The following is a 12791-nucleotide window of genomic DNA, read 5'->3' as shown; positions in this document are numbered from 1 at the left end:
GCTCGGATCTCCTCTGTCTGTCTGTGGTCCAGGGGAGCAGGTCTGTGGCTCTTCACACTCGCTATTGCATATTTTTATGGAGAGACCTTGTATACACAAGCACGCTCACACTTAAACCCACAGATGTTTAGATTCAGGTGTTAACAAATACATACATGTTCTATATTGAGGCACAGTTACCACTAAATACATCTTGCATTTATTAGTCCCGTGTACTATTTAGTAACAATGCTGTTATAATATATGTTTCTGCAGGTGTAGAAGCAAGCAGGGTTTTATCTTGTAATCTCTTCATCCTTCTTTCTCTCCTCCATTCTTTTCTCCTTCTCTCCCTTTTTCCTTTTTGCCTGCCTCTCTCTCTTTCTTGCTTCTTTTTTCCCTTTTCATTTCGGTCTCCATCTGTCATAACTGCTTGTGTTTTTGTTATATTACCTAGTCTAGTCCTTTGTTTTCTGTCTCCCTCCACCCCAAGCCCACACCTGTTCTGTGTTTTCCCCTGATTGTCTTGTCATGTTTGTCATTGATTCCCCCTTATGTTATGTGTATGTGAGATCTTCTGTGTTGGCTACCCTGTCTGTGTCCTGCCATGGATAATAAAGACTCAACTTACCTGAAAACCTCGAGTTTCAGGGGTTCTTCTCTGCATTTTGGTCCAACAAGAAGCCAAACTATGACACCATCTCCATTACAATTGAAATAATCTCAAAGCAGTTTCTAATAAAGTTTCTTTTTATATACAGGGGTTGGACAATGAAACTGAAACACCTGGTTTTAGACCACAGTAATTTATTAGTATGGTGTAGGGCCTCCTTTTGCGGCCAGTACAGCGTCAATTCGTCTTGGGAATGACATATACAAGTCCTGCACAGTGGTCAGATGGATTTTAAGCCATTCTTCTTGCAGGATAGTGGCCTGGTCACTACGTGATACTGGTGGAGGAAAACATTTCCTGACTCGCTCCTCCAAAACACCCCAACGTGGCTCAATAATATTTAGATCTGGTGACTGTGCAGGCCATGGGAGATGTTCAACTTCACTTTCATGTTCATCAAACCAATCTTTCACCAGTCTTGCTGTGTGTATTGGTGCATTGTCATCCTCATACACGGCACCGCCTTCAGGATACAATGCGTGAACCATTGGATGCACATGGTCCTCAAGAATGGTTCGGTAGTCCTTGGCAGTGACGCGCCCATCTAGCACAAGTATTGGGCCAAGGGAATGCCATGATATGGCAGCCCAAACCATCACTGATCCACCCCCATGCTTCACTCTGGGCATGCAACAGTCTGGGTGGTACGCTTCTTTGGGGCTTCTCCACACCGTAACTCTCCCGGATGTGGGGAAAACAGTAAAGGTGGACTCATCAGAGAACAATACATGTTTCACATTGTCCACAGCCCAAGATTTGTGCTCCTTGCACCATTGGAACTTACGTTTGGCATTGGCATGAGTGACCAAAGGTTTGGCTATAGCAGCCCGGCTGTGCATATTGACTCTGTGGAGCTCCCGACGGACAGTTCTGGTGGAAACAGGAGAGTTGAGGTGCACATTTAATTCTGCCGTGATTTGGGCAGCCGTGGTTTTATGTTTTTTGGATACAATCTGGGTTAGCACCCGAACATCCCTTTCAGACAGCTTCCTCTTGCGTCCACAGTTAATCCTGTTGGATGTGGTTCATCCTTCTTGGTGGTATGCTGACATTACCCTGGATACCATGGCTCTTGATACATCACAAAGACTTGCTGTCTTGGTCACAGATGCGCCAGCAAGACGTGCACCAACAATTTGTCCTCTTTTGAACTCTGGTATGTCACCCATAATGTTGTGTGCATTTCAATATTTTGAGCAACCCTGCTCTTACCCTGCTAATTGAACCTTCACACTCTGCTTTTACTGGTGCAATGTGCAATCAATGAAGACTGGCTACCAGGCTGGTCCAATTTAGCCATGAAACCTCCCACACTAAAATGACAGGTGTTTCAGTTTCATTTTCCAACCCCTGTATATCAAGTGGAGCATTACAGCATTAGCTGCAAAGCTCGACTTATGAAAGTAAATCTGTTGGGCTTCTCAGACAACAATTATGGGTACAACAAATTAGAAAAACTACAAAAAATACTACAAAAACGTTATTGTTGTTTTTCTTTTTCTGCTCATGATCTAACTCATTTTTTAGTTATCTGCTGTGGGTTTGGTGCCATCCTCTGACTAGTGCTATTATTGTGCCTAATGGTGGATATGGCCAGTGTGATTACAAAAATCCGGGCTGCACATGGATGCCCTCAGAGAGTCAGAGCCTAGTGGATGGCTACACATAATGAAATTTACATCAGACATGCTTTGAAGTCTCGCGGGCAGTAGAGCAAACTGGGAGGTATGACTTGGGCTTTAAAAGCCTCAGACTCCATCGCCTTTCCTAAACTTTTCACCTTGTGATTGTTATTGCCATCTGCAGACCCCATTACTGATTTAGGTTTCTCTTCTTTGTAAAACTCCATCTTTTAAGCCACAATGTTCTTCCTCAAAGACTTTATTGACAAGAACTCATCCTTGATACAGTCACCCCTCAAACAGGTGGCACTTACTGGCTGCCAGAAAGCCTTCAGAGTATTCCCTGCCTTTGGAAAACCTCAAAATCATGTGCTGACCTTTCATACTCTAACATTACATCTTCATCTACACTAAAGATAAAAGAAAGAAATCCAGAAGAAAATCAATGTTTAGTCTCCAACGCCAACACTGCAACCATAAGAGAATGACTGAGCTTCACTATTATAGCTTCTTGTCATTGATTGCCTTTACTTTTTAAATCATGGTTATCTTTCAATGCAGCCATGTGGGGGTTTAGGCTTATCCTGCCTTCTTTTGAAATCCACCCTGGACTATAGCCAGATATCATGTTTTTTTCCCTTTTCCATTTTGTCTTAATTTCAGGCATGATCAGCATCAGCAACCTAATTAGGGATATTTCAACAGGACTCTGTTGAGAAGATGTTGCTCCATCAGATGTCAAATTTAGCCAGAGAGCCTGTAATATTATCTTGTTTTGTTTTACTGAAAGTTGGCTGCACGACTATTTTAAATAAAACATCTCCTACGCTTCATTTTCCTTTTTCCTACAGTCTTAGTGCAGCAGAGATTTGGATTCCTTTGACAGCATTTTTTTCCTCTGACCTACAAATTTAAAATCTCCCAACTCTAGCTGAACAGGCAAAAAGAAGTCAAACCTCACTCATACATTAAGTCTGTTAAACTCATTGTCTGTTTTTTGAAAGCATGCTGTACGAGAACAGCCACTAACAACATTCTCCTACTCATTGCACCAGGTTGCCCCTTTCCTGTAAATGTTTACTCTTAATCCCTTGTGTCATATATAGTGAGCCAGCATCTCATGGGATGTGACTTTCTATGTGATGAGTCAGCAGAAGGATTATGCAGCAATGCATTTATATGAACTGTAGAACCACCCTGCAAAACAAGAGAAATAGGTTTGCATGTCTAACAGTGAGTAATGTGAACATCAATGTGATAGTTTACAGTATATACTATATATAATATATGGCACTCTATGATTTGTTCTGTTTTGATGAAGGCTTTTTAGCACATGCATCACACTGGAGTCCTTCGCTAACCCTAGTCACCCTCTTGTGGTGGGATCAGAACTTTTGTACTGTAGATGTTTACATGTGTCTGGATTTTAGAGCACAATCATGTAATCATGTCATGTTGCTGTCAAATTTTCTGATTCACGATTTTTAGTCCTTGACTATAAAAAGTGTGTAGTGTAACAAGCTGCTGCCTAAATCGACTTTAGTTCCTGGATAAACCTTTAAAAAGCACTAAAACCATTTGGGATTATGTTAACAAAAGAGCCTTTTTTTATGGCTTTCAGTAATTAATTAAATTCTTCAAATGACATTATTCTTATTTAAAGATGCTGCACGTTTGGTATTAAAAAGTATTAATGGCTCCTCTGAAAGCATCATGTACAATCGGTAATAGGGTATTCTATGCTTTTGTACAATATTGATACCCTTTGGACGATTTTACATTTTGGCACATTACAACCACAAACATTAATACATTTTATTGGTGTTTTTGTGGCATACCGACACAAAGTAGTGCCTTGTATGGCATGCATTTCTATTTAGCTCTCTTTACTCTGATACCCCTTAATTATGTTTTAAGAATCATCTAATTAGTGAATAAAGTCTAGTTGGGTGTAATGTAATCTCAGCTGAACAAGAATATGGCACAGCTGCAAACATACCAAGACATGACCATCCACCTAAACTGACAGAGGCATTAATCAGAGTACCTCTGGTGGTGCTGTAGAGATCCACAGCTCAGGTGGGAGAATATTTTGATAGGACAACTCTAATTTATGCACTCCACAAATCTGGGCTTTATGGAAGAAGAGAGCCATTGTTGAAAGAACGCCATAGGATGTCCTGTGTGCAGCTTGTCACAAAACATGTAGAGATGCAACAAACATGGAAGAAGATGCTCTAATCAGATGAGACTAAAACTGAACTTATGGTGGAAAGCAGTGCTAGCTTTTCACCATTCACTTTTCATGTGTTAGAATGAGCTAGTCAAAGTCCAGACCTAATTCCAAATCACACATTTCAGTTTTAGAAACAATGAATCATTGTCCTGCTTCACAATAATGTGCTACTTTGCGTTGTTCTGTCACATATAATCCCAAAATAATTCACAGAAGATGGACTTTGACAGTGTTGAATTCACCACTAGACTGACATTGTTTAATTCAGTTTGATCTAATTAGGGCTTGTTCACAGCAAGTAATTTTTGGGCACTTTAAACAGGTGAAGAATCTCTAATTAAAAACTGTCAGTTGAATAAATTCCAACTAAGTTTAATTATCGTTTTGCATCAACTCATTTATTGCTGTTATAACTGCATCAAAACAGAGGAAATCACATTTAGAAGTGCTTGTAAATCTAAGATGATCTCCATACTGAAGATCTACCAGCTCCAAATTTATGAAATTAGAAACATACCTGACAAAAATTAAAAGAAGAAATCGGTTACATAGTAACACTGAGATGCTCAATTTTTTATAGATTCTTTGTAGAGTCCTGCAGGCACTGCTAAAAACTATTTGGAAATCTAATTTAACAGAATCAGCCATCAAAGGAAAAGAGGGCGCTTGCGATTATCTTCATCTCACTGGATTTAAAGAGTCCGTCTGTCTCTGCAGGATGGTCGCCTGAGACCGGGAGATCAGCTCATTGCCATCAACAAGGAGTCTTTGATTGGTGTAACCCATGAGGAGGCGAAAGGCATGCTAAACAAAGTTAAATACAGGTGAGTTTAGATAACATTCCTTGTTAACTTAAAGCAGGGCAGTGGAGATTAGTCTCTTCCACAACTGAGGTTTTAAAACTGCTTGTACCCGACCATTTCCAAAGGATTATTCCTCTTTCTTTTGCACTGATCTATAAATCATTTAAATAGAAAAATACATTAAATTCAACAATTACAAAAAACCTTGTTGTGATTAGCTGCAGCTGGCAAACACATACAATGATATTCAAATGTTCTTATTAAAGTAGGAGTGCATTCATTTTTTAATTCAAGCAGTCTATGGACGGGAGGCGGGGTACACCCTGGACAGGTCGCCAGTCCATCGCAGGGCAACACACAAACAACACTCATTCACACACCTAAGGGCAATTTAGAGAGACCAATTAACCTAACAGGCATGTCTTTGGACTGTGGGAGGAAGCCGGAGTACCCGGTGAGAACCCACACAGGCATGGGGAGAACATGCAAACTCCATGCAGAAAGACCCTGGCTGGGAGTCGAACCCAGGACCTTCTTGCACGGCAACAGTGCTACCAACTGCTACACCGTGCAGCCCTAAATTCAAGTATTAAAATGGAATTGTTTGTGCTTTCGGGCCAGTGATGTGTTTGCTTTTATGTTCGCATATTTTAGCCATCTCTACATCTCTTTTTTTTTTCTTCTCTCCAGCCAAGACAATACTGTGGAAATAGCCTTCATCCCAGGAAAAGGTATTTTTCCAAGCAGTACATCGCTCCATAATGGAGTTCAGCGAGCCGCAGGCAACAGCTACAACTCTGGACGCCTAAAGGTTCACATTAGATCACCTGAGGTCAGGTTCATGACAAGTCTGCTTTGTCAGGGTATTACACATAACATTGCATTTTATTACTTTTGCAAGAACAATGGGGATGTAAAACCAGAAATATTTTTAGTAAAACAAAATTTCTTATGGTTGTTTTCAGAAGATTTTCCAGCAAAGGGCAATTCTAGAATAAAATTTTTAGGGGTGATCAGCCCCCAGTGAGCAGCAGACAGTGGCTCTTGGCTGCGTAAATATCAGCTCGACTAACATGGTTCCCAATTACCGAAGTCACTGAATCAGACTTGAATTTTCTTAAACCTTAGATGCATTTAATGGTTAAAAACCACTGATTTGTCCAAAGTAAGAAGAGATCCATTAGAGAAATCTAATGTGTTTGTTGTTGGTTGATTCTTAAAAATACTACAAATGTAGACATTTGTTAGTCAGACTTATTTGTTCCTGTTTCAGTTTATAACCCATGAGGTACCCTAATGTTACACAATGAGTCCTTTTTCCATCAGTAGACTTGGAAGCATATGTTATGAAACAAACTAAAACTGACCCTGAACATTCTATTCATAAATAAATGCAATAATTTCACTATTCTTACTAAGACTTTTGAAATCACCATCAGCTGACATTAGATTTAACTGTTTTAACTATACACACTGTGCTCTTATGATTCCCCAAAAGCAGTAAGTTTGTTATGTTAAAATGTTAAAAATGTTTAGTAGAATTTAAATGCATTGCTCTTTAACATCAGTGCCCACACTATCAGTATCAATGCAATTTTTCTATCTGATTGTCCCTAAAAAAGAAATGTTCCCCCAGTGGGAAAACAGCAGACCTCACCTCACTATATTTCGGTAAAACAAGTTCTCTTCTTCCCCTCATGACCTGGCTGACCCGTTGTGTTCTTGATCTTTAGTGGGTTTGGTGCTACACTCAGACTGATGCTATTATTTTCTCTTTCTGTGTGCACAGCCAACGCAGTCACATGAATCTGCCCTGCACTCAAAGGTCCACAAAGACCCCTTACATGGGGCACAACATGAGTGTGATAGTGCAGTGTTGTGGAATTTCTTATCAAAGTGGAGAGAAGTTGACTCACAAGAAGTGAAAATCCGGACTTTGTCTTAATAAGTTTTATTCAAAGGCATTCAGCGTTTGAATGACTCTGTCACCGAGCAAGTCAGTTAAGCAGAGCAACGAACAGAAATCACAAACAGTATTTATACTAAAAATGAGGGTGTTATCTCAACTTCAAGGAGTTTTAGAAATATGGCCCCTAGACCCTCCCCGGGTCAGAGTTAACAAAGTTATTTATGAGGCCACCCATCTACCTTCCCTTGAAATATACACTTCAGGAAGTGTTAACCATAAAACTCTCCAGCATTTGAATTTAGAGTCCATCTGCTCTAAATAACAGAACACTAATAAAACACAGAGGTCAGAGGTGAGAGGTAGATGGAAGGTCACCTGTGAGTGATACAACACAGAAACAAATGAGAGAGGTGAAGGGAATATCAGAGCACTTTAAAAGAATTTTCCATTACACTCCTTTCTTCTGATTACAAGATAATCACAAAACTAAAAGAAAATTCTACAAAACCAGCACCCAAGCTCATAATCAAAGTAAAACTAATAAAAGAAAAGAATATATAACCCATACATGTGTTATTTCATGGCTTCCCCTAAGATCTACTGTTCTCAAATTACAACCAAAACAAAGCTAAAACAATAAGGATAACAACACTTAAAAAAAAAAAAACTCCAAATCTCTATATATACCACTAAAATGCTGAACATCAGTAATAACTCCCCAAACACTTTAGAGTAAGCACATCATTAAAGCATCTTAAGCAACATAAAATCCATCGGTATCCATACCATCTGTCACCTCAAATGCAGAATCATCACAATCATGACAAACAGAAATTAAGTTCACATCCTTATCAACAGGCAACACAGAAAAACGTACCAGTCTCATCACCAGTCCCCTAACCATTGGAATAATACAACATGAAAGAAACATCAAAATCAAAAAGAAACATAAAAGAATCACTCCAATCTTTACTAACCAAGATGTCCATCCACCAGTAAAGAACCAAGACCAAGGATTCCAAGAGGAACTCATATTCTCCTTCTGTTGGGTCGTCAGCAAGTCCTCAAACTTATCATGGATACTCGTCATGTTCTTAGACACATCGGGAATAAAAGTGCAACATTGTTCCCCAATTAAATGACAAACGCCACCCCTCTCAGCTAACAGATAATCCAAAGCCATTCTATTTTGCAAACTCATAGTTCTTATAGCCTGCTGCTCCATAGTTAGAACAGTGACCCCTTCCTCAGATAAAGCAGTAAGATTTTCTAACTCAACTGACAACTCATTAATCCTATGGGCGGCGTTAGCAGCACCATAATTAGGAAAAATTGTACCCAAAATCCCTTTCCAATGTGGGATCCTAGCTCTCTTTTGCCGTTTGAGCATTGTCTTCCTCTCTAATAATGGGCTGATTGAATCATAAGTCATGACTGTAGGTAGTAAATGAGCTAGATAACATACTCCAGACCAATTAGCAGGCAGATACAGATATGATCTGTTTCCACACATCCAAACCATGTTCTTAGGACACGAGAACCCATCTCTACTAGGAAAAGTAACAAGAACCCTGGTTAATTTACCTGCCATGCCATACAATTGACTTCCATTCGGTAAGGCTGTAAGATTAAGAGTTAACACAAAAGGATCTGGAGCCAAAGATTCTGAAATAGTATAAGGATCAGTTCTGACAGGACAAGGTCTAGATGTATTAATGTGGGTCAAGGCACATGAAACTGGTATAATAGTTTTACAACCCACCGTCTTTCCAAGGAAATAAGGTGTGCTTTCCTCCTGAGCAATACAAATATCTGGATCTTTAATTGGATTTCTATTACCCCGAAATCTATAAAGAGTTCCTGTAGACGCACACGTTAAATTAGTCTCACTAGAAAATTTACCAACATTTCTGCTTTTCCGTACAGCATAATTCCTCACCCAAGGAAAAATGACCTCCACCAACCGGTTATCTGGAAAGAAAGTAGCTAGAGTATAAGCAGTATCAATAGGAACTGGTACCAAAAATGGTTGATCATTAATAGCATGTGGAATCAAACAACAAACATAGCAACTATCATTTCTTATCTTCCTCACAGTTTGATGCATTAGTTGCCACCAGACATTATCAGCATGATCATAGTAGTCAGAAAAGTGATGGATCTCTCTTCGAATCAGCTGATGAGTATTATTAGCACAATTCCTCAAATTAGCCTTACATTGTCTTTGCTGCACCTTTTCCCAAATGAACACAAGAGTTATAAAAATACTTGAAATACCAATCATTAGCATCAGAACAGACCATCTTCCATTTAACTGCATCGTGACCTTGAAGTGGAATGTCCTTTCTTCTGGTATAGAAAGCAAACAGTTTTTTCTCAAAGAAAACAAATTATAAACAACTTAAAAAAAAACAAAAATCCTGCTGCCTCTCCTGAGTGGCTTCTGTGCTTCAAGCTGCCCTGTTACCAGTCTGGTACAGGTGGGCGGTCGTTGGAAGCTCCTCTAGGTAGGAGGTTCAGAACCAGGATGCTGCTCGGGTGGTGTTCCAGTGAACACCTTGCAGTGCGTAAAATGGACCCAGGTGTCACGTTCCTGGACCTTTACGGCAGTGTGAGTCACCAGCAGAATTTGAAACGGACCTCTCCACCGCTTGTCTCTCCAGTGACGTCTCCTGGCATCTCTAATCAGCACCCACTGTCCTGGCTGAAACTGGTGCAGGGGTCTGTCAGCTACTGGGGGTAAGGCAGCTTTCACCGTCTGATGAGAGAGAGAGAGAGAACGTGACAGAACCTTACAATATTCCAACATGGAATGTTCAAAATGAGCAGTTGTTAGTGTGCTTAGGTTAGTACTCGGTCTTCCCCCTGTATTTGCAGGTCTCCCAAAAAGGATTTCAAAAGGACTCAAATTAGCTCTGGATCTATTTCTCATCCGCATATACATAAGAACCAGAGGGAGAGCTTTTGGCCAGGACAACCCTGTTTCTTCACAGCATTTAGCCAACTTATTTTTTATTGTTCCATTTTCTCGTTCTACTGCTCCACCTGATTGTGGGTGGTAAGCACAATGTGTCTTCAACTGGAAACCTAGAAGCTTACTAATTTTTTGCAAAGCTTTGTTGACAAAATGTGTCCCGTTATCACTGGAAATCACCTCTGGGACCCCCCAACGGGGAAGAATCTCTGTCAACAAAGACTTCGCTACAGCACTGCTGTCTGCATGTTTTGTTGGAAACGCTTCAACATATTTAGAAAACATGTCCACGACCACTAAACAATATTTCTTCCCTTCAGCAGGTGTCAACTCAATGAAATCCATCATCAAATGCTGAAATGGGAACCGTGGAGGTGGATATGCCGCCTGTGATTGTGCAGGAACCCTCGAGGGGTTGTGAGAAGCACAGATCAAACATCTTTTACAATAATTTTCAGCTACCACTGAAAACCCATTTGTATACCAGTATTTTTTAACCATATCCAGCATTCCCCCTTTGGACACATGATCCAATCCATGCGTCCATTTAGCAAACCAGGGAAAAAAATGTTTAGGCAGGCATGGTCTACCATCAGAAACATGCCAGCCAGAACTGCTGTTAAAGATACACCCAGCTCTTCGCCATTTTTCTTTTTCCTGTGAAGTAGCAAAAGATTGCATTTCAGGAACAGTGACAGCTTGTGGATCAGTCAGAGAAAGAAAAGTTTCATCTGAGGAGAAAGGCCTCAAAGCTGCGGTTTTTGCTGCTGAGTCCGCGGCTGCATTACCCCTAGAAACAAAATCAGACTGTCCTGTGTGCGCAGCACACTTAACCACAGCCAAACGTGCGGGTAACATAATAGCATCCAAAAGATCAGACACTTGTCTAGCATTCAAGATAGGTTTTCCATCTGATTTCAAAAAGGAGCGATGTTTCCACAAGGCCCCGAAATCATGCACCACTCCGAAACAATATCTTGAGTCTGTGTAAATAGTCACAGTCTTTCCTTCTGCCAACTTGCAAGCTTCAGTCAAAGCAATTAATTCAGCTGTTCGAGCTGAGTAATGCGCTGGCAAAGGACCTGAGCGCAAAACAGTTGAGTCAGAGCACACTGCAAATCCTACTTGGTTCAGACCTACTGCAGAACGGGAGGAAGACCCATCTACATACAAGATAAGATCAGGGTTAGTCAAAGGGGTGTCTTGCAAGTCAGGACGAGGGGTACAAACAACATTTAAGACAGCTGCGCAGTCATGACTTTCACCATCCTCCTCAGTAGGCAGAAGTATAGCTGGATTTAAAGTGTTACAACGTTTAATTGTAATGTTGGGCATGTCCAATAATATTGAAGAATACCTCAGCCACCTTGCTGCTGATAGATGAGACGTCTTTTGTTCCAGGAGGATGATGGAAACAGAATGTGGAACAAAAACTGTCAATGGATTATATCCAACAACGTCACGTGATGCTAACACTGCTTTCTCAGCTGCAGCAATAGCTCGCAAACAACCAGGCAGCCCAGCTGCAACTGGATCAAGCTTACTGGAATAATAAGCCACAGGTCGCAATTTATCACCATGAGTTTGGAACAACACAGATGACATGAAACCAGATTTTTCATCCAACATTTGAATAAATGGCTTGTCAGAGTTTGGTAAAGCCAATGCAGGCGCAGAAGACAGGGCTGTTTTTAAATCATTGAAAGCCAGTTCTGCCTCATCTGTCCATTTAATCTTGTCTGCAGCTGCCAAGCTCCTCCCATATATTAAACTGGCCAAAGGCGCTTCCAGCTCAGAGTAATTCAGAATGTGAGCTCTGCAATAACCTGTCATACCCAAAAATGACATCATTTGTTTCTTGGTGACAGGTTTTGGGATTTTCAGAACAGCTTCAATGCGCTGAGGGGACAGTTTTCTGCTTTTATGTGAGAGAACATGACCAAGAAATGTCACTTCTTCCTGTACAAACTGCATTTTAGATTTTGAAACTTTGTGACCCTTTTTATGAAGATGTTGAAGCAGTTTCAAGGTGTCTTTCCTACACTGATCCTCTGATCCTGCTGATAATAATAAATCATCAACATACTGTGTAAGGACAGTTCCAGGAGACAGAGTCAAATCAGCCAAAGAGTCCTTCAGAGCTGTGTTAAAAATAGTTGGACTCTCTGTGTAGCCCTGACAAAGACGAGTAAAACAATATGGCTTTCCATCAAACTCAAAAGCAAACCAATACTGACTGTCCTTGTGTACAGGGACAGAAAAAAACGCATTTGCCAGGTCTATCACTGAAAAATATTTAGCTTCTGGTGGAATTTGTGACAGAATCGTAGAAGGGTTCGGAACTGATGGTGCACGGGCCACAACAGACTGGTTGACAGCCTGAAGGTCCATGACAAATCTCCATTCGTCAGGCTCTCCAGGGGGCCTAATTTTTTTCACAGGGAACAACGGTGTTCTCACAGGTGAATTTGGACAGGGTACAATTACCCCAGCTTTAAGGAGGGAATCAAAAACAGGACGAATTCCCTCCAAAGCTTCCTTCTTCAATAAGTATTGTTTCTGACATGGCCTGTAGTTTGATTTAGGAGTAACAAC

The 12791-nt window shown here is 40.6% G+C and overlaps 1 protein-coding gene across 2 annotated transcripts in view; it reads left to right on the top strand.

The window, feature by feature from the left end:
• Nucleotides 1-12791, top strand: part of si:dkeyp-72e1.9 (syntaxin-binding protein 4) — a 178464-nt gene that overhangs the window by 78195 nt on the left and 87478 nt on the right. For both annotated transcript variants that reach the window (XM_047358074.1, XM_047358073.1), the window contains exons 9-10: nucleotides 5228-5334; nucleotides 6004-6145. In XM_047358074.1, coding sequence (XP_047214030.1) covers nucleotides 5228-5334; nucleotides 6004-6145 — 249 coding nt within the window. The remainder of the gene's footprint in view (nucleotides 1-5227; nucleotides 5335-6003; nucleotides 6146-12791) is intronic.

Source organism: Girardinichthys multiradiatus, chromosome Y (assembly GCF_021462225.1).
Source record: "Girardinichthys multiradiatus isolate DD_20200921_A chromosome Y, DD_fGirMul_XY1, whole genome shotgun sequence".
NCBI lineage: Eukaryota > Metazoa > Chordata > Actinopteri > Cyprinodontiformes > Goodeidae > Girardinichthys > Girardinichthys multiradiatus.
This window is presented reverse-complemented; position numbering and strand designations above follow the sequence as displayed.